Source organism: Streptopelia decaocto (assembly GCF_964273445.1).
Source record: "Streptopelia decaocto genome assembly, chromosome: 5".
In the NCBI taxonomy this organism is placed as follows: Eukaryota; Metazoa; Chordata; class Aves; order Columbiformes; family Columbidae; genus Streptopelia; species Streptopelia decaocto.
The window spans coordinates 56,246,213-56,267,531 of record NC_138659.1 but is presented as its reverse complement, the minus strand read 5'-3'; the positions used below and the strand labels follow the sequence as shown (position 1 = coordinate 56,267,531).

The 21,319-nt window shown below is 35.4% G+C and overlaps 1 protein-coding gene across 1 annotated transcript in view; it reads right to left on the bottom strand.

The window, feature by feature from the left end:
• Positions 1-837: 837 nt before the first annotated feature.
• DNTT (DNA nucleotidylexotransferase) overlaps positions 838-21,319 on the bottom strand; it is a gene marked incomplete at its 5' end in the record, with an annotated part of 112,592 nt that continues 92,110 nt past the window's right edge. Inside the window, one exon of the mRNA XM_082054194.1 lies at positions 838-2,080. Coding sequence (XP_081910320.1) covers positions 1,994-2,080 — 87 coding nt within the window. The 3' untranslated portion in view covers positions 838-1,993. The remainder of the gene's footprint in view (positions 2,081-21,319) is intronic.

The following is a 21,319-nucleotide window of genomic DNA, read 5'->3' as shown; positions in this document are numbered from 1 at the left end:
CTGTTATCACATTTTTCTGCATCTCTGACTGAAATTTTAGAAGAGTTTGTGATGCAGTCCTCTTAAAAGTCCATTCCTCAGCTTAATGGAATGAGTAAACAAAATGAGCATACTTGTGCTTACTATCAAAACTGTCATGTAACTATATCTGTAAAAGTCTTGCCTACATTTCTACTAATGGCATCAAATGAGGTTTAAATTACAGATTGAAAATGCTTCTACCATAAAATTAGGATTAACACAATTTCTAGAATTGGTTCATTGGATAGCATGCATTTCCTGCAGTAAGTCTGATAAAGACATTACTGTTTAGGTTTTTTTCAAGTTGTTTGGTAAAGCTTAGGAAATCTTCCCACTACCTGTGAGCCAGATGGGTGTGTTCAATAAACACACCTTGCAGTAAAACCCCATCCTTTGTTCAGGAATAGGTTTCATTTTCCTACAGTCACTTTTGGGCCCGATCTTGTAACATTTTACCCAGGCAATTAAATGCACAAAACTGAATTAGAGCATTTTTCATGAATACAGTAGAGGAGATGGAAAGTGGGATGCATAAACTGTATCCTAAAAGATCTGGGAAACAAATAAGTATAATTTAATGTGAATTGATATTTTCAAAGTGTTTCTATAGTACTAACCACTAGCTTCAAGTCTACATTGCTGTGGAATATTACCATTGTTTGAATATGGAAATCCATTACTGTCAGTAATAATTGTTGTGCATGGCCTCATTGTTGCCATTCTACCCCGTTATACCAAGATGTGAAATCAGCCTTAACAGGGAAAAAAGTTCAGGCTTTTAAGAAAGAAAATTATTTGACCAGTCTTGGTGTTCTTAATCACCTTTATTCTACAAATGACAAATGAATGGTCATTAAGTAACTTCATGTACTAAAGTACTAAATGCCCTTGTACAATAGAGGGTAAATTTATTACAAATTCTTCATTATCATTACAGTCACAAGAACTACCTGGAAATTTTCTGAACCCAAAATATCACATAGGAGTACTTTTATCAGAAAGTCTCTCACATCTCAGATTAATTTCTGACAAAAAAAGAAGGAATACAATTCTAGAGCATCCAATAGCCGAACAGTTCAGGTAAGCTTCCATTCCAATGCATATAAATCTACTAATAAATAAATTTCCAGCTATTGAAATTGAGTGTGGACAATTAAAAGCTCTCACTTCAGAGCAGTCATGAGCCTGACAGTTTAAGGTGTTGTTTTCATGCAGGTTATAATTCAAAGTCCTTATTGAGGACCATCACGTCACCACTTGAATCTTCTTTAGTCAAAATCAGTACTCCAAATTTATAGTATTTTTCCTCACAATTGAAGATTGCTACTGAGATTTTCCACTTTTACTTTCCAAAATCTCTTTGTGTGAAATGTTTTGAACTCTCACTAAATTCTCAACTTGTTTATGGTTTTTGTAGAGTAATTCCCCACCTGGAAAACTATTACAGCTGAAGTCTCAACTTGCTGAGCCTGACAGGCTAATTACTGCCTAGGTTGTTAAGCTTTATACTCAGCAGTGATTTTCATATATGAATTCAGCAAAATATTTAAGAAATTCAGTTAAAGATAAGCATGCATTTCAGTATTTTTTGGACTGAGCTCAAATATTCTGTATTATTTAGGTATTGTCATAGCTGAGAGTATTTTAGCAGCCAAGTATTAATCACAGAGATGTTAAATTCCTATCACAAGCAAAGATCTCACCAGTTTCAAGTTTTCTTCCAAAACCAAGATCTATCTTGACACTCACATGTAGAAACTTAAAAGACTAAAATGGAAAAGACTGGAAAGGATTCAGAAGAACTTAAACTCTTCTCTTCTAGGAACATCAACATGTATAATGACTTCTAACTAATACAGTTTTAAATTTTTTTACTTGTCATAGAGACATATTTTATGTATATCAAAATCAGACTACAAGGTAGGTGAAAGACCATTGGTGTCAGCTGATGAATGTACACTGCAAAATGGTGTTAAGCATTCCTTTCCCACGGTTCGACATAATCCAAGCCAAGATGTGCAAAGATTTCTTCCTCACTTGCAGCTTTGAGAAAGGTTCTCTGTGAAAGAATTTTAAAAATAAATAAGTCAATAAAGATGTTAGAGGGAAATTTTAACTGGTGCTTTTTGTTATTTAAAAGGAGTTAATTTTTGACATTTCTACCCACTGTATCCTCTACAGAAAACATTGTCTTCATCAGTGTGCTGACCTTGAAATGTGAAAGCAAGTTAAAAAATAATTCTAATGCTGCTTGATGCTTTCAGTTCTAATGACTAGTTCATAACTCTTTGGTTTGATTACAATCTCAAGACTTTATGCACAAGTATTAGGACTAGCATTCAAATAAAACCTACATTTCTCTTCCATGAGAGTCAGTAGCTCGCCTTTCTTAATAAAATCATCAATGTTTTTTAAATTAATATAGTAATGTTCTCTATAAATGCATTCAGGCTGATTCAATGGTTATGCTAATTATGTATAGCTAAGCATTAAAAGCATCAAAGCTTTCCAAATTTCTAATACTTACAGAAGGCTTATCTGAAAAATCAAAATATTCCATCTTGAAAAGCAAGTTATAACTGAGGAATCAACAACGGCAATTTTCTTTTTACACACACACACAAAACTCCTAATGAACGTTTTACATCAAAAGTCAGTTTTGTTTTTTTCATATTTTCACTTCTGATAACATAGGATAGTATTCTTGCGTAGGAACCACCCACAAGCCTACCTTCATCTCAGGATGTCTGATACGGTAAAATACGTAGCCTTATGCATTCCTTTCAATGTTGAAATACAATCTTAAAAAGCTGCTAAGGTAGGTGAATTTTAAAACAGTGAAACCTCACTATTTAGAGAAGGATGGAAGCAAGAAAGAACTAATTTCTATTAAAAAAGAATACTTAATATTTCACCAGTTCCTGAATAATTTGAAGTTAAGTCTCGACCAGTGTTCAGTTCTGAACAACCTCAAATTCCAGTGTCAGGAAAATTTCAGGGTTAAGGTTTCATAATATTCTAGATTTTCTTTCTATTGTGAGAGAGGATAAGCTATCTATAGAACTACCCACTGATGAATTCCACTTAGTTGGGAAAATCTCTGACTACCATAAAATTTAGGAACATTTGTGCCAGCACTTTTACTTTTTTAGCTGCCAAGCACTGCCTCAAGGAGAGCTATGCTGTCCAGCATACTCATGGCAATGGGTCAGGAAACAAAGTCTATATATCAGAGCAGGCCCATGGTATGGTGGAACAACTTCACCTCAATCAGTTGGTACCCACTGGCTTATTGTTATTCTATGTCATTCCCATTCTTTCCAGTGCCTGATCCATATCTCAGTCCTGTCGAGCCACAGTTTTGCCAAGGCATGATGAAGAACTGAACCCCTAAAGTGAAAAATAACATTAATTGTCAGCTGACCTCAAACTTTATCAGGGTTTCAAACAAATAAAAAACCTGTTTTCATTTCATTCTAGGGGCATTTAAAATTGCAAGTTCTAAGTCCAACTCTACAGAAAAGGCCCATCTTTCATTGACACTGTTCAGCTCCAACAGCCAGAGCAGTCAAGCTGGCAGCTCTCCTAACAGCTGTTTTCAATGACACCAGGTAGAATGAAAGCCAGTTTAACTGTACGACAATGTTTATGAAGACTGAATGGAATGGTAGAGTTTAGATGTTCCTGAGTGAAGAGAACCAGAGGCCAGCAATGTTCCCTTGAGCCTGGAAGGACAGAAAGGACAGAATACTAGGTTCTGATTCTGCTTTTCCAGAGTTCCTAACCAGCAAACTACACATTTAAGAGTAGTTCTGGCTGACAGCCTCTTGAATCCATCCAAAGTTACTAAGTAATTTATCTTTCTTAGCAAATTATAGCTATCCAGTGAAGTAAGATGGAACATTTTCACTATTCTATTTGGAGACAGTTAATCTTTCATTAGGAAAATAATTAGAGTCAATGGTAATTATGGCAACATGAAGTTATATAAGTATTCTGTGTTATTAATAAAATTTAGATAGTAACTTTTAAAATTATATCTGTTTCTGTACTGTCCTGTATTGACATATACAGTGCAACCTCCATGAATAGTGCCTCGCCACGGTCAGAAGCTACTTGCTTATCGCATTAACTCTTTGTCATTTATATTGCCCAAATTTGCATTTGCAGAACTGTCATGTAATAATTGCACTTTACCCAAACTAAACCCACTGAAATAGTGTCTTTCCCACTCAGGTCAGTGGACATTTTGTTAAGCTCTACTATAAAGGCATTGATTTCAGGCAGTGATACATTCCACATGGATGAGAGATTTGTTACTAGAATGCACAGTAAAACTACTTAACAGGGTATATAAAGGTCTTTTCACTTTTCCATAATGAAATTGGCTCATAGGAGATAATATATCAGAAATCTGAGGGAAAAGTTTTTACTATTGTTTCTGGGCTTTTATTATTTCTTTTTAAAATCAATTCAGAATAAACATGTTATGCCTTATTATTTTGACACCTGAGTGTAAGAAACAGTCTCCTCTTTTCTAGGGTATTTTATATTCCACCATGAAGCTCTCAACATCTGAATATTTTGACTCTAGACAGTGCACCTGACAACTACAGAGTATTGCTGGAGTATGATAAGCTGAAAACAATCACATATCCACAATGAACTGAGAGTTCAAAGTTGTGTGTGCAATAGAAAAGATCACTTATAAACATAGACAAATAATGTTCTGTTTTTTCTAGGAAGTTCAAATGTCATATTCTGGAATAAAAGGAACCTAGTGAAAACACTAAACATGTAAAACTGATCCTTTTTCACATAGAAAGGACCAGAAAACATGGTAGAAAACAAGATATTGAGCAGAATAAAAGAAAAGGAGAGAAGTGATTGAAAACTACCTATCAGGTAACAATGCTGGGGATATTTATTTCCTAGAGCATGTCCTAGGAGGACAGGATTTTAAGGCTTTCATTTTGCCTTTTCTTTTGCTATTATTAAGAACAAGAGAGGGCAATCCATACACATACATCACTGCAAAAAAAGGTAAAACAAGAAAAAAGATTGTACACTTGCAGACAGATGTTATAGATGCTCTTTAATAGAAGCTCTTCATATCTCTGGGACCCCAAATCGCATCCCATTTCTTTTGTTCTGTCACTTTATGTTTTTCTGCAAGCAAAACTAATTTCATTTGCTGGACAGGGAAAATTTCTAATACAAAGTATCTGATGCTGAATACCATTCTCAGTAGCTACAAGCCATGTTTCTAAATGAATTGCTAGCTGATATATGCCAATTGTTTTAGAAATGTAAGTGTTATTAATGTTAATCATAACCTATGATTTTGCTTCTTTGTCAATCTATGCAGAGCTTTACAGTAATTCCAATTTGATTACTGCATTCACTGTTGTCCTTTTTTTTCTTTTTTGCTCAAGAGAAGTAATGAACTGCTTGCCTACTTGTGATTTTTTTCCAGTTTGTTACTAATATTCAGCAGATCCAAGACATACCAAATCAACAACAATCAAACTCAAAAAAACAATGTTTTGAGGCAGCTGGTATCACTCTCCTTTTATCTCACTTAATCAATTCTGTTTTTTCAATGAATGTAAATATTACATTTGTGGTTGCAAACATGACCATTAACTACACCTAATGTGCAACAGCTGCCATCCAAATGTTTTCTTATGTGAACTGCCACCTCTTATTTTTCATTTTGACATTAATGGTCAATAATACTTTTGATGAAAGAGAAGCAGAGAGTGAAGGCACAGAGCTAGTACTGCTTGATGATATCTAGCACTGCCAAAGTTCAAACAGATGTTATACTACTATTGGCACTTGGTTTCATCTCACATTTTAATATAATAAAGCAAAAAAAAAAAAAAAACAAACAAACAAACAAACAACACCAAAAAAAACACAAACAAATGAACAATAAACCACCAGCCAAAACTCACCAAAACACTCAAACCTACTCACTAAAGTAGAATTCTAGCTTTAGTTATATAAATCAGTATTGGCCAACAGCATGTTTCTTTTGGGAGACAAATACTGATTTTACGGATTCCGTATATACATCATTTAAATAAATGGGAAAAGTTGAATGCACTGGAAAGCTCCTCAGACTCCCTTTTCTCCGGCATTTCTGGAGTACTTTCGTGTGTCTTTTTGACATCCTTGAGTAGTTCAACGTAAGTATGTTTACTCTACGTATCAAGATAGGAAACTTTAAAATACAGTTAGCAATTTGTCCAGTAAAGACATAGAAAAGATCTGAAGAAATCAGAGTTTACTAAAAATTACTGTGCACAAATTCTTGATTTTCATTAAACAAAGGATCTTGCTATTATACGAAAATTTAGGCCACTGAATATGCACTGTTCATGTATTAAGCAACCTGTACTTCCAGTGAGCTTAGACAAATTCTTTATACTGTTGAAATGAAACTGTACAGCTTAGACAACACAGCCCACACTTGCCGCTACCACGATCATCCATCTTCCTTTGCACTGTTTGGTCAGGAAGGGAAAATATTGCAGTGATAGCAACCTCCTGCCATTGCACTGAACAAAACAAGACTTTGCTGAAGTTGCTCACTCAGGAGAAATAGAAGCTGTTGCTCTGCCTGCAACTGCTCTGCCAGGTTTGTCTACACAATGTTCCTAAAACCAAGTCTACTCATCCCCTCCATCACTATTAACACAGCCTTCTTGAAAAGCACACATTTAATCAGATTCCAAGTACACCGATATCCTAGAATTTATTACCAAATAGCTTGGTAATAATAGTGTTTTGGAAAATACCAAAATGAGTAATCTACTATAATTGAGTAATACTATAAATAACTCTCAGTCTGTCATCATGGCATTTCATTACTATTTTCCCCATCTAAAGACAAATTTAGGAAGTTATTTTGAATACAACTAACTCAGAATATAAGCCAGTAGGACCACATAGACAGGATCATTGATAAAATGGGATTTAATGGTTCTGAATCAGCAGAATCTGGTGGAGAGCAAAGTACTCCAGGTTTGTATGTACAACCTATGTACACGTGCAACGCACTGTTCGGAAGATAATACACATTGTGGAAATTAGATTAATTTATTTCTTTAAATCCTTATCATGTTTGGTATCAGCTGAGAAACTGGAATTAACTATGAAGCTCCATAGTTGATTACTGGCCCAACTAGTTACATTACTTGAGTGTATATTGTCAAATAAGTCATAGCGAAATCGTTCCCTTTCAAAGACCAAAGAATTTCCTTTAATATCTGTTTTTTCCTACTCTTTTCGTAGTGTTGACTTTTATTTTCTTTACAGCTGTAATTCAGAAACAATGCAGTCATACTCCAGTGGATTTCATTATCCTTTGGAAAACTATGACATTGTATAGGAGGCACACTCCCTCCTTTTGCAAAAGACCCTGAAGGGCCATAATCATTAAGGTCTGTCTGGACTCCTTCTGACATACTATTTTATCAAATAAATTGAACAAGGTGGGGAGCAGATGACATGGAATATTGCCAACAGTATCTTGTTAACAAATTATAAAACTGTTTGATACAACTTTGCTTCTAGACAAGTATCTGGAAACGTCATTAACATACAACATTTATTCTAACCTTTTCTTTGTATCCTGATGATGTTGCACGTTTTAAAATAGGAAACTTTTACACAGGGTGGCTAGGGATATTCTCATTTAATTTTGGCCGTCTCTCACTAATTTTTATGGTCTTTCACATGTGACTTCTCATCAGTTTAATTACCTTAATATTTGCTTTGGCTTTTAAGATTATTAAAATTGAGCTATAATGGAAATATCATCACATCTAACTTTGTAGCATTTCCAGTATTCTGAATGATAAATAGCAAGTAGCACCCATCACTTTACATGTTTGGAATTATTACAGTGGCAGTAAGCATGACAATGATAAATGAACAACAGAAAAGAAGAGGACAGGCTGTCATTTGCAAACTTGAAACTTGTGCTTGGACAGAGTCCATTCTAAAAATAAGTGTTGTGGCTGAAGTAAATTGTAGATTAATGATGGTAACAACAAGACTTGTTTAATCAGCCATAGTAAAAGATACTACAATGCACCTTAAATTTATCTTACACATGTATTTGTCACTTTAGTGACATCTTCACATGCTGTCACTTATGCCAAGTCAATTAAAAATTTTTAATTAAATATACTTGGGACTAATGCAGAGAGACTAATGCAGCTACTTACATTGCTTGCAATAGTTCCCAAGATGTGAAAGCACTTCTCTGGATATGAGAGGCCACTGCGTTCAGTGAAGCAGTGCACCATAACACCAAAGACCTACAATTTACAGAATATACTGATAGCTTACTAGATTAAAAATGCAAAGCTATTAAGCTGCTCATACTTAGTTTTCCTGTGATTCCATTTGCTCAAATAATATTAAAAAATATAAATAGCTGTTAATTAATAAAATGAGGTTACAGAAACACAAGTAATCCATCAAATAGCAAATACTTTCCACACAATTAGCAGTGGGAATGTTCATGTATGTTTACCAGATCTGAGTATTGCCCTATCTGTTCCCTCCCAGTGGGATATTTTTGATGGAACAAGCGTTCATGCACCAACAATAGACACAGGTCACACCAGTACTGCAGAAACTTTTAGGAAGATGCTACTTTTAATAAATCAGCCTTCTATAATGTATATCTTACAATGTAGGTATATATTTCACTATTGTATGACTTTCAGACTATATTGACCTAAACTGCCACATAATGGGCCAAAGGTATTCAGCTGACGAGGGAGTCTGATTGTTGTATCAAGAATGTCTGCACAATCATGTGTCCACAAACAACGCACTGAAGTATTTTTGTTGTAATATTTCCTGCAATTTTTAGATTGACTGCAGCTATCTTCTGTACTCAATACTGAGTTCGGAGCAAGATTCTGACAATAATCAGGTATAACGTTAAATTATTTCTCATCTGTGAAAATGTTAGAGATAACAATAATTAGATATAAAACAAACAAGTTGAAATAGGTGCAAATGACCGTCACTTTTATGGTCAGGAGAATTTCTGTGAATACTAAGACAACCATTGGTAAAATTTTTCTGAAAACGTAACTATAGTACCTAAAAATAGCTTCTTGGTGTATGATTATTAAATGTAATATGTGATAATAGTCTCAAACAGCTGCTTTTAACGCACAAAAGACTGAGGAGAAAAGGAATAAACATACATTTGAAAACTTATCTAGTCACATTTTCATTTCTTGTATGACCAGAATTGCAAGGAAAAGAGTTTTGGGGCTTGCACTATGAAATTCTTTAAAAACAGAAATTACATCAGCCTGAGAGGTGAGGAAAAAATAAGGAACAAAGAGGAACAAAAAGGCAAGAAAACTAAACCATCTTGACTGTTAAAATTTTTGGGAAAAAAAAACAAAAACAAAAACAACAAACAAACAAAAAACCACACACACAAAACAAACAAACAAACAAACAAAAAAAACCCCAACAAACTGAAACAGAACAAATCCACCAAACAACAACTTCGAAAAGCATGCATTTATATAAATAAATTAATGATTCAGTAGTTCAATACTGCTGCATGGATTTTGTCAACCAGAAGTCCTTAGGCACACACCTAATGCTTTATATCAATGTAATTCCAGTTGCTTCCTATTTTCAAGAGTTAAATGTTAGTTCCTGAGATTGACAGTACATAAATTCAGTAAGAATAGAAAAGTAAGCTCTCAATGCAAAATTAAGGACAGTCCAATATTACGGCCTTTTTCATTTGACTACAGTAAGATGCATGGATTTCTAGTGAACCTTACCAAACAAGCCTTATGAAATCATGGAAGTTCACTGCAGCTTTTCACCTGGCAAGCCTGCTCTGCCTCACTAGCTTGAATATCTCCATTAGGTGACAACCAAAAGAAAACTTGAAAACACTTGAGATCACAAAAATCCAAGCTCCGGAAAGGAAAGCATATTTTTCAAACAGAAAGTTCCAAGGCCAACCACTGAATGCACTGAATGCAGATGTCTAGGAATTCTTGGATGTGACAAGTACAAGGACCACTGTCAAAGAAACTGAGTCAGGAAAACCCAAGAGAAGAGAAGACAGACAGGCAGAACATATGCTCAGTTTCAGCTATACGCATACATCTCTCAGAAAGGTCACTTGGAGAAGAAGTAATCAGATTATACATACTGATAGATGAAAAATTATCCAAACTCACTCCATGGCACAACTAGTTTGATGGGGTTTTTTATTGACAATTAAGCTACTGCAAGTTCCAAAATAAACACTTTGAGTTGATTATAAACTTGATTCCCATCAACTTCAATTAGGTTTATCCTGGAAGCATAAGTATGGAGAAGATAGTAACGTTTTATAAAAATAAATTGAAAATAAAAGAGGAGAGAAGGTCAAAAGGGAGGATGTCAGTAAAAGACTAGCAAAAGACAAAAAAAAAATGACAGAGGAGAGTGCTACTGAATGATTGACCTGACATGACCTCCTAATGGTTCTTCTTGTGCTAACACTTCTTACGATACTGAGCATGCTGATGAGCCTCTGCAGTTCAGCACTTTAATATGGAGAATGTGTGCAACATACATAACGTGTCAAGGAGGTAAAACTGAAGATAATAGTGGAAAGAAATTTTCAGTGGAATTTTAGTTCAGGCATTTCTGAATTGTTTTTTTCAGGTAGATGTTAACTCAAGACTAAAATCTCTAATAAAATTACTTAGAACATTTTAGTCAAATCAAATTTACAGAACCACACAGAAAATCTACTCCAACCACCAGCCAGCCAAAAAGCAAGAACAAAATGGTACCTAGAATAGAAAGTAATGAAAAGGGAAAGTGGGAGAAAAGTTGTAGTCTAGATAAACTTTGGGTCTTAATAAAGCCCAGCAGCAGATTCAATAAAAAACATTAACCTATTTTTGGTTTATCTAAACGGATTTCTGAGAAAGTGGGTTTCTGAGAGGAAGGTGCCTGCAAAGTGACTCAGCAAAACCAGCAGCTGCAAGGGAGGGTGAGGACGGATGTGTTTCAATCACTTCCCGTTCAAAACTTGTTTACTTTCAAAAAGGTATTTCCACCTTCCCGAACATCAAGAAGCAATGACTTTCTGGAGTGATTTCTGGTATACAGGGCTTGTGCATTAAGTGGGTCAGCTAATATCTCTGAAAGGTGTAAGTCACAAGGTTTGAAGAAACCAATGAGGAAATGCATGATAACTCATTAGAAAGCAGTAAAAAGGAACAGATTTCAAAGAAATTAAGCACTTTGCTGAGGTTATTACCATGTGCCTGTGTCTATATTTGAATTTACTAACCTAAAGACAAGTAACATTATTTGATTTATAATAATACAAGAGATGTGAGTGAAAGTTAGCCTCTCTCAAGCATACTTCTTTGAAATCTCCTCTAAATATCTAGCTCCATGCTGTTTTCTACTCTTACGATGCAGAATCTGAGTCACTGAGCTTTATGCTAATCAAGACAACAGTCTGTGATTTTATTTTTTATGCTGTATGTCAAAAAATAATACATGTGGTAGTATATATGGGTTTTTACTAAAATAATGAACAGGAGCCCAGTGCTGCCATCAACACGTAAAAACTATTGACTTCAGTAGCAGAATTTGGTGATGCCAGTGTTTACCCACAGAGACTACGATTCTATTTTCTTTTAGCAGCTGTATATGCAGCTCTGCAATCCATCTATTCATGGCCATTGATAAAAAGGTGTAGCCACCACACCAGGATTTCCATCTGTCATTCAGGTCTGTCACGTCCTGTCATGCAGCCTACTTTCAGCATTGCAACCAGCCCCAGTTGCTCTTTACTGACTTGTGATGACCAAGATGAGGGCGTACTCTGCAACACTGATCAGGAAGCCAGCTGTTTTCTCTTCCTTCTCTATGCTGCTGTTAACTTTATAAGAATGAATGTTGTACCTCTTTGGCGGAAAACATAAATCTGCTCAGAGCTTCAGTGTAGCAAATTGCTTTGCAATTTTACAGACTCAGAATTGTGTAAAGCATCTGTAGAGGACGTGTTACAGAAGATCCATAAATTCCTGCAGTACATTGAATGATATGAAGTCGAGTGCCTTCAATCTACAATGAAAATATGGGAATACAATGTAACATCAATCCATAAAATGATAGCTACTTCTCTGAAATCATTAGCTGACTCATTAGGGGAGACAAAGTGCTAACAAGAACCACTGTAATCACTAACTTTCACGGCAAGCTAAATGATTTTATTGAGAGGAAGGGAAAGGAATAGAGGAAGGAAAAAAAAAATATAAGTAAAGCAATTTCCAGATAAAAATGCATACAATCCTATCATTATATAAGAGGTTTTAAATAATTGTATTCAATGATTATTTTGTGTAGTATGAATGCTGTCAGAAAGTAATATGGAAGAACAAAACTTGTCCATGGTCCTGATATTGGTACTGCCAGCCAGCCTGAGCAGGACAGCATCCCATTCCATCACTAGTTAGTGAGACATCCTTAGAGTAAGACACTGCTGGATGAAAAGCCATGACAGAATCCAGCCCTAAGGAACTGTCTATCAGTTAGTCATTAGTATGGGTGTATCAATTACCCATTTTACTCTGAGTAGTATTTATCTCTACTAAGACTAACACATATTTTTTACATTCTGTGGATTGCTATAATATCTGAGCATCTATCTTCCAGTTATTTGATTGGAAGATGACTAATGACTTTCAGGTGGTTTTCAATCCTTGTTCCTTCCAATCTTCTGGTTTGGTTGGTTGTTTTTGTTGCATTTGTTTTTAGTTTTGTTTTTTGAGAGGTTTTGTTTTCAACTGAGTGCTGGTGATTTTTGCTTTTCTTTTAATTAGACATTTTGCTAAATATTTATGCTATGTTTATAAATGAAACTATCAACAGTACAAACAATTTCATGATTGTAGAACATAAATGCTGAAGTAGTAATTTTACTAGAAATGTGAAGTATTTCATCAAGTTCAATAATAATAATCCACAGCACTGTGTAGACACTGTGCATTTTCCCTTTGACGGTACCATAACAGTTTTCAGTAGCAAATAACCTGAGGTGCCTCTCACATAATATTCTCTCCAAATATAATTTTCATGTTTAACTGGTACTTTCTGTAGTAATATTCGCATCACCCTGCCTGCTTTAAAATACAAACTAATCTGTTCCTAATCTGTCATCTGTTCCTAAGATGATAAATAAATCAGAGGGGGAAAAAAATGACTCTTTGAAATGACATTGTAACAAAGCATGATTGAAAAAGCAGTATTACAAGCATTACCCATTGACTCTATACTCTCAGGCAAAAATCACTTGTAATGGTATTGATGCAAAACAGTGCAGTGGAATTTATTTTAATAATTCTGGGCATGAATAATTTTTGAAGGTAACAGAAGTCAGAATCATAAATTCTCTTTTCATTTTACTGCTGGACATGTCCTGTGTTTTTAATCCATACTTGAATACTTCTCTTACAACTATTCTCTAACTCTAGTTCTAGGTTTATTCTTATTAAATTTCTGTACAATAAAAAGTAGATTCACTGAGTAAAATAGAATAATCAGGCTAATGTCAGGATATTCTAGGCCATTATCCTATGAACTATTTCATAACATGGAGTAACAGAATGTCTTCAGGCTTTCTACAAGCAAAGTACAGACTCCAATTACTGACACTCTGAAAAATAAAGTACTTTTTAAAAATTATCTGTTGACTTAACTGAATGAGCCTTTTTTAATTGCTAAAATTTACTTTGTAAACAAGACCTCGCTGTGCATAAAATTGAACTATTATCTGTTTAAAATCATGGTTGTGTGGTTACTTTGTTGCAAAACACTACACAGTTTACAATTTTAATAATGAAAAACATTCCACAGTAAATAAAGAGTATAATACATTATCATCCTGACTACAAGAATATGTTTTCAGTTTGGGGCACACAAAATGAAGAGAAACTTGGAAATTCCTATCTGTCAACCCAGGCAAAAATTTTAATATGTTAAATAGCACATTGTTGTAAACAAAAACAGAACAAAAGCTTATTGCTGCCTGTAGGTCTCTGACAATCTGTGTCCTAACAGAAAGTCACTAAAAAGATTACGGGGATTACTTCCTCTTCCACTTTAGCTATACTTCAGTTTTGCTTTAAGACTATGTTATTTAGAGTAGCTTTAGCTTGTCAAATACTGTTAAGCTGGCTTATTGTATTTTTCTATATAAAGCTTCGTATGAATGAGTGAATGAAACAAGAAAAATGCAGAATCCTGGATTTTATGAAACACAGTTGAGTGTAATTCATATGGGATTATTATAAACAAGCCACTTCAAAAGAACATTATTGAGATTGTGAAATCAAAGACCTGCAATTTAAGAAATTCCAGAATGTGGCTGATTGTATTTTAACCTTGAGCTTTCCTGAGTATACACATAGACACTTCTTTTTCTTCAAAGAAATATTGCGTCCTTCAATTTCTGTAACATACTCAGGCTTCTTTCACTAGGCAGGAAATGTACTGAGCCACAGGGCTAACAAATAATTGCTGCCAGCACTGAGAACAATCTTGGGTTGGCGGCAAAGTGGCATCAATCAGTCTTAGCAAGCTGAGCTCTTAGAATCTGTATCTGTTCTAGCTCTCTCCCTTCCCTACTGCCCTGTACTAAGTTGTAGCCCTCAGATTTCTAATGTACCTTCAGGTTCCACTCATGCCACACCCAGAGTGAATTGAGATAAATGCAGTTTACTCAGTTATTTGGGGAAATTGAAAGTTTATCTGTTTCTTGTTGCCACCTTAGAGCATTAGCATAATTAATTTGATTTTTTAGTCCATCAAACTTCCACTCCCATCTCTCCCCAGTCATTTTTTTTTTTTGTGATCCCTTTCAGCTCAATCTCCTCAACCAAGCCAGATTCTTTTCCACAACACAGCTGCTATTCAAATGTAGCCTTTCCATTCCTCATCGCTTTGTCCAGCTGCTCTGCACTTCCTTATCAAATCTCTACATCCACCACAGACTTCCCATTCTCACTCCCGCTCCATACCCCATTTTCCTGAACTGTTCAGAAAACACCAAGCAAAGGAAACAACTATTAGGTACATTGATCTTTGTGTTAGATGTACAACTTCCTGTTACAAAGAGATTAAATTTAATTATATATAAAAATTAATTATATGCAGACTTTGTAAAAATGAACTATCACATTCTATATGTGAAACATTTAAAGTGCTAAGAGAACACTAAGGAAAAGCACATTTTGCAAGAACATGCATAACAATTTTTTAATTTACCAATAAAAGTAGATTATTTTAATTATTAATTTTTAAAAATAGACCAGGTGCAAAAAGAAGAAATCCCCCAAACCACAGATGCAATTTCCACTTTCCTGAGAGAGCAAGAAGAATATCAACATAAGTGAAAGTATGTGCATCTGTTTACAATGACTCAGGGTTTAATTGCAGTAGTAATGATTGTGTGAACAACTGATCACATTGGAAACCAATATTATAAACTTTGGATCTTTATGTTTATTTTCGCTTTAATCCAGTCATTATTGCAGACATCTAAAGGAAATTCTGCAGCTGCAGCTTGTTTAATTCATCAAGATGTTCTCTAAGCTGTCTCACTGTTATAACTCCATAGTTTTAGAGCAGCATCTGCCAAAATAAGACTATAACATCCAGCTTTTAAAAAATAATTTAAGTGTCTCTTTACTATGCAAGTAAACTTCTGCAGGCATCTTTTTTCAGTGAAAGGTAGTGTGGAGTAAAAACTCTCAGATGACACGAGAAAACTGATTTTGAGAGTACAACTATTGAACACCCAGGCTAACATGTGAATATCACACATCTTTATGTAGTAAAATGAGGGTATAGAATCATAGCCAGCTCTTCTTCCCAATGATACATGTTTTTAAGAAATAGCATATTGTGTGGTGACAGAAATGAATCAATGCCTGGAAAACGAAGCTGGCTTTTTATTAGGAGACCTGTTTACAAAGTTCCGGGAAGTACAGGTAACTGCAATCAGACTGGCTTCCTCAGAGCTGTGTCCATCCTCTAAGCCAAGCCACCACACAAACATAACTTTTCCCACCAACCTGGTCACTGTCAGGTAAGACTTATTTCAAAATAAAAGTTACTGGCTAAGTGACATGCCAGACACACAGACTCAGCCAGACAAAAATTTGAATATCATGAGAGAGTCTATGAGTTCAACTATATTGCCAAGCATGACTGGACATGCTGCCTGCTGCAAACACTCTGGTTGTCTTGAAACAACTACCTGAGCAAAAGATTGGTAGTAGAAAAACTCAGAAAACTTCTATATACCCTTCAGCCAACCTAGCAAAGCATTACAGTCATATAATAATCTACTGCTGGACTTGATGATCCTGAGGGCCTCTTCCAACTGAAATGATTCTATTATTTACCCGGGCTGCAATCACACTTTTATTTGGTTTTACAGATGTATGCAAAGAGAAACAGGGCAAGCCCTACCTGAAGAATCAGTTATGGATTTTCCTGAATAGAAATGCTTTCTGCAGGCAAGTAATTAAAGACTGTGCAATAGTGATCTTCAAATTGTGGAATAAATCCCAGGATGAATTTCCCCTTTCATGTTTATACTGTTTTTCCAAGGAAAACTAAATATTCTCTTAAAAAAATATAAGTTGGGAGTGTAGTTTTCAGAGCATCTTGTGAATTTACTATTCAGAGCAGTTGTTTAAACTGCCTCACTTGCTATTCAACAACAAAATAACATTTAATGCCATTCAAATTCACACAATGGTTTTTAAATGCAAAATTGTCATCAATCATATACAGTCTTCTGCATAGAGTGTTGTATTTTTTTCAGCATTCAGGCAGCTATTTACCATCTTAATTTTTATAGGACATAAGACTAATAACTGCTTTCTGTTCCAATGACTCTTCAAAATAACACTGAGCTTGTGACCCTTCTCTTACAAAACCCCAACAACCTACAATGTGAGTGCAAGAACATTCATATGCTAATAATTTAATCAATCTATTATATCCTAGGAAACCCAGCTTCTCTTTTACAAAAAAAAACAATGGTAATTATTTACTCACTTCATTTTGCTGCCTTGAACTTCATAAAGTAATAGTTGGACTGAAAAATTATTTTCTGGAATATTATTGTAAAAAAACATATGGGTTTACATAAGATAAAAATCTAAATCTACAAGATAAATCCATGCCTTGAGGATCTCCACTGGGTAGTGATGTGGTAAAAGAAATGCTTTCTACATGGCCATGATCCAGCCATAAAGCTGTTCCACCTGCCATCCCGTGAAATCTCCAGCCATGAAACAGGAATTGAGAAAAATACCTGAGGCAGCTTAATGCCCATAGCCCATCCAACCTCTCATTCAGCCAAACTCCCACATGCTTGCTTATGTACTCAAAAGATGACTATTTGAGGAAATATATCATTCAGAACTTCTGGCATGGAGCAGTTGAAACTAGTTCCTTTTTTAGGCAGAGTTTTCTCCTATGAAATGGGAAATGATTGCAGCTCAGACAGTGAATTACAGAAGACTTCTGCCAGGCACTTTAGCTCTGAGTTGCTGCTAAACAGTAAAAGGCATCAAGAACAGTGAATATACCTTGAATGAAAGAGCAGTATGGAATCCCACCACAGCTGAAACTGTGTGAAGTACAGTGGGAAAGTTTTCCACATCCTTTTTTACTGTAGCTACAAACAATAGTTTCCAAATAATTACCAAAATGTAGAAACAACCAAAAAAAGCACTTTATTTTCTGAAAATATGAGTTCTGAAATATTTGGTAATGGTACACCTTTTAAATTAATTCAGATAAGTGATTTTAGTTAGGGAGTAACACTAAAAAAGGTTGATAAATCCTGCATTTACAAACACAAATTTATTCATGGTGTAAGTGGTAGGGCTGGGTTTTGCATAGCACAGTAGATTTTCAGAAGCATCTTCTCTACTTATGTTTGGGGCATCCTCACACCAGGCTCTACAGAAAAACATGATACATGGAAGCTGCTGGCCAAGAATCACTGGAATGCAACTTCCTAGGATTCCCAGAGAAAAGACAGTTCTAGGGAACAATATTTCTACTTAATACTTGTATAGTCACACAAACATTGCCTTTTGAAGGTATCTATTCAGCAAAACGCTAATGAATTTTGTTTTGTTGGAATTTTCCTACTCGCTTAAACCTGGGTGTCTCATAAAAATGATGTAATTATCAAAATATTGCCCTGAAAAAACATTTATCCAAGAGAATCTAGTTTACCAGGCACTTTTAAAAATCTAAGCCTATTTGAGCCCCTGTCAGCTTACCCATCTTCTTGACAACTTCTTTGACAGGCTAATGGGAGCTTGAGTTCAAATAAATAATTTTAATTACATCAGAGGCAGGGTCCTCAGACCTTATTGGCTCCATGAGCCTGGAGCAGCCAGCCAAGCGTCTCACAGTTTGCAGACCCAAGAGCTGTCTGAGCTTTGGAGGTTTGGAACAGTCTGATATGTGGATTGTTTCCAAAGCCGAGTTTCAAAAAGCATTTCCCTTTGCAAAAAGTGTCAACATTTTGACTTTCCCTCTAATTAATAGAAGAAGCAAATTTTGAATGATCAAAATTGTTCCTTAAACATTTGTTCTTTCTCCCAGTCATAGCGAAAGGCTAAATGCTGAGTGATCAAAATCATTAAACTAAACTAGTTTTTGCCACAGTGGTTAACTTCTTATCCTTACCAAGGAATAAAAAGAGGGATCAAAATATGTCCGGAGAACTTGAAAACCTAAGAATTGCTTGAATGTGCCCTACAATGTCACATGCCTGCACAGGTACATGATCCTTTGGCTTACTGTAATCATTCATGTCAGTCCGCTACCCCAACACGATTCCCTGCTACAAAGTGAAACGTAAAAAGAGACACATGTACTAGGCAAGAACAGAAATACTGCAGAGTAAGAAGAGGAACAAATAGAGTAAGTAATCTCCAGACATTATTTCCAGTCTACATACGAATGCTTTCCACACGTTAACAGTTGCTCTTGATGGTTTTCTCTGCTGAGCCAAAATACCAGCAGTATGTGAAAAATTTTACACACAAATTTCAGAGTGATTTGGCTGTGAGCTTAAGACATTTCCAAATTCAGAGCATAGACTGTGCACAACCCTGAAGAATCAAAGTGACAAAACTTCACGTTATTTTCAGCTTGCTCATTCAACCTTTTCTTTAACCACTAACGGCTGTCTGGGCTTTGTCTCCTCCATGGGAATGGAAGTCTGTGGGACAACTGTCTTCACAATCATCAGTGTAACATTTCAGATACCAGGCATAGTGTCGTAACAACCATGTATGTCAGGATTTTTGGAAGCTGAAGAAGGACCTTTTATGTCCAGTGACTACACACAGAGAACCAGAGGGAGTAGACGGAGCTTAAGCTAGCCAGACTGCAGCAAATCTACAGCTGTTTATAACATAGACTGGGTATCTGAATTGGATTTTCAAATGCATTAGCTATGAGGAAGAACAAGATCACAACAATCTAGTATTTATGAACTGCAAACTGCAACCTCAGATAACATCCAGGGACACAGAGTCAGAAAAGTAAACTGAAAAAAAAAAAAAAAAGTAATCTGACATATTTGTGTTCCTGTGGAATTTTAAGAGTAACAAGCTAACGACAAATGTCAGAATAATAAAAATTAAAACAAAAACAGCTTAAATTAAAAGCACAGCTTTTCTTGGTTAAATTTTTGGAACTTGAATTTCATTTTAGTGCTTACAGTCTGGAATCTAAGCTTATACTTAAAACTGGTTAATTTTAATTTCAGCAGAAAGACATAGCTTATGCCTTCCAGAGCTACAGCAGCTCTCTAGGTAACTCATAAGGACCTATAAGATCCTTTCAATACTGGGGTAAGGAAAATAGCTTCTCAACATTTTACACCACTAAGTTGTAGCCACCTTTTACAGTCATTCCCTGCATTTTGAAGTGGTATTAATAGTACCCAGGAGAAAGCAGGCAGCAATGTTGGAGTCTACAAAACTATTGAAGTCTAGAAACTGAATGAAATTATATCCAATTAATAAGAAGTGGAGACTTGGATGAGTTTAACCATAGAGAAGAAGTAAAGCCATGAAGAGTACAGACAGATAATAAGCCATCATATTTATGGTGGAGCAAACTTCAAAGTTACAGACAATGCTAAGTTTGTAAGCCAGCTGGACTGTAGCATTTCATATTCTGGAGATCGAGAAAGTTTTTCCTCAAGTAATATTCTTACTGAAGAAAAACACTTGAGTCTGAGAGCCATATTGTGGGAGATCAGTCATTCCATATTAAGCCTTACCTATCCTCTTGGTAAGGAGTGTAAAAATGCAATATCATGGAGTCCAGCTTCAGACACTCTCCGCAGTGCGCTTCTGCATGACACAAATACTCTACTCTAGGTAACAACTCCACAATTTGGTAAAGGAGCAACCAATAAATTTTGCGGTTCATGAATCTTATTCCAGGTTGCTGACACTGTAAAAGGGGAGAAGCACTGACACTCCTTTAAGAATAGAAAGTCTACGGTTTGCCAGACACTTTAAAAAACACTTTGAAAATAATAAAACATTAAAATGAACATAAATCACACATTTATTGCATTCTCATGCAAGGAGATTATAGTTATTCAGCTTAAAGACGGGTGTTTAAAAATACGGTTTAGAGCTATATCTGCTTTAATTAGATCCATTAGATCTCTCCCCATTTCACTCAGTTAAAAAGCTGGCAGGATGTTGTCAAAACTTGCTAATGGCTGTTCTAGTATGTCACAAACTTGTAATCATTACAAAGAAAGTGCCCTTCAAATCTCAGTATGTTGCAAACTGTATATGTACATATATATATATATATGCACACACACATTCAGACTAAAAACTGCAGTTTAGTCAGTGAAATGATGACCATGTTACACAAATACATAACAGAGGTCAGTGTTTATACTCATATTAGCTCCTGATTAATCTAGGCACAATGCATGTTGTAACCAAAACTTCTTTATAGTGGGTCAAGGGATAAATGACCCCAAATCAAACATGGAGGGGTGTAAAAACAGCCAGTGATGCCATGGCTTCCAGCTTGAAGACCTTGATTTTTCTGAGGAACAGCGTATTGTTCAGCTGACCTGACTTATGGTTCACACATAAAAATGAGATACTTTTTCGCAAAAGCACTTCTACTTTACTTAGCATAT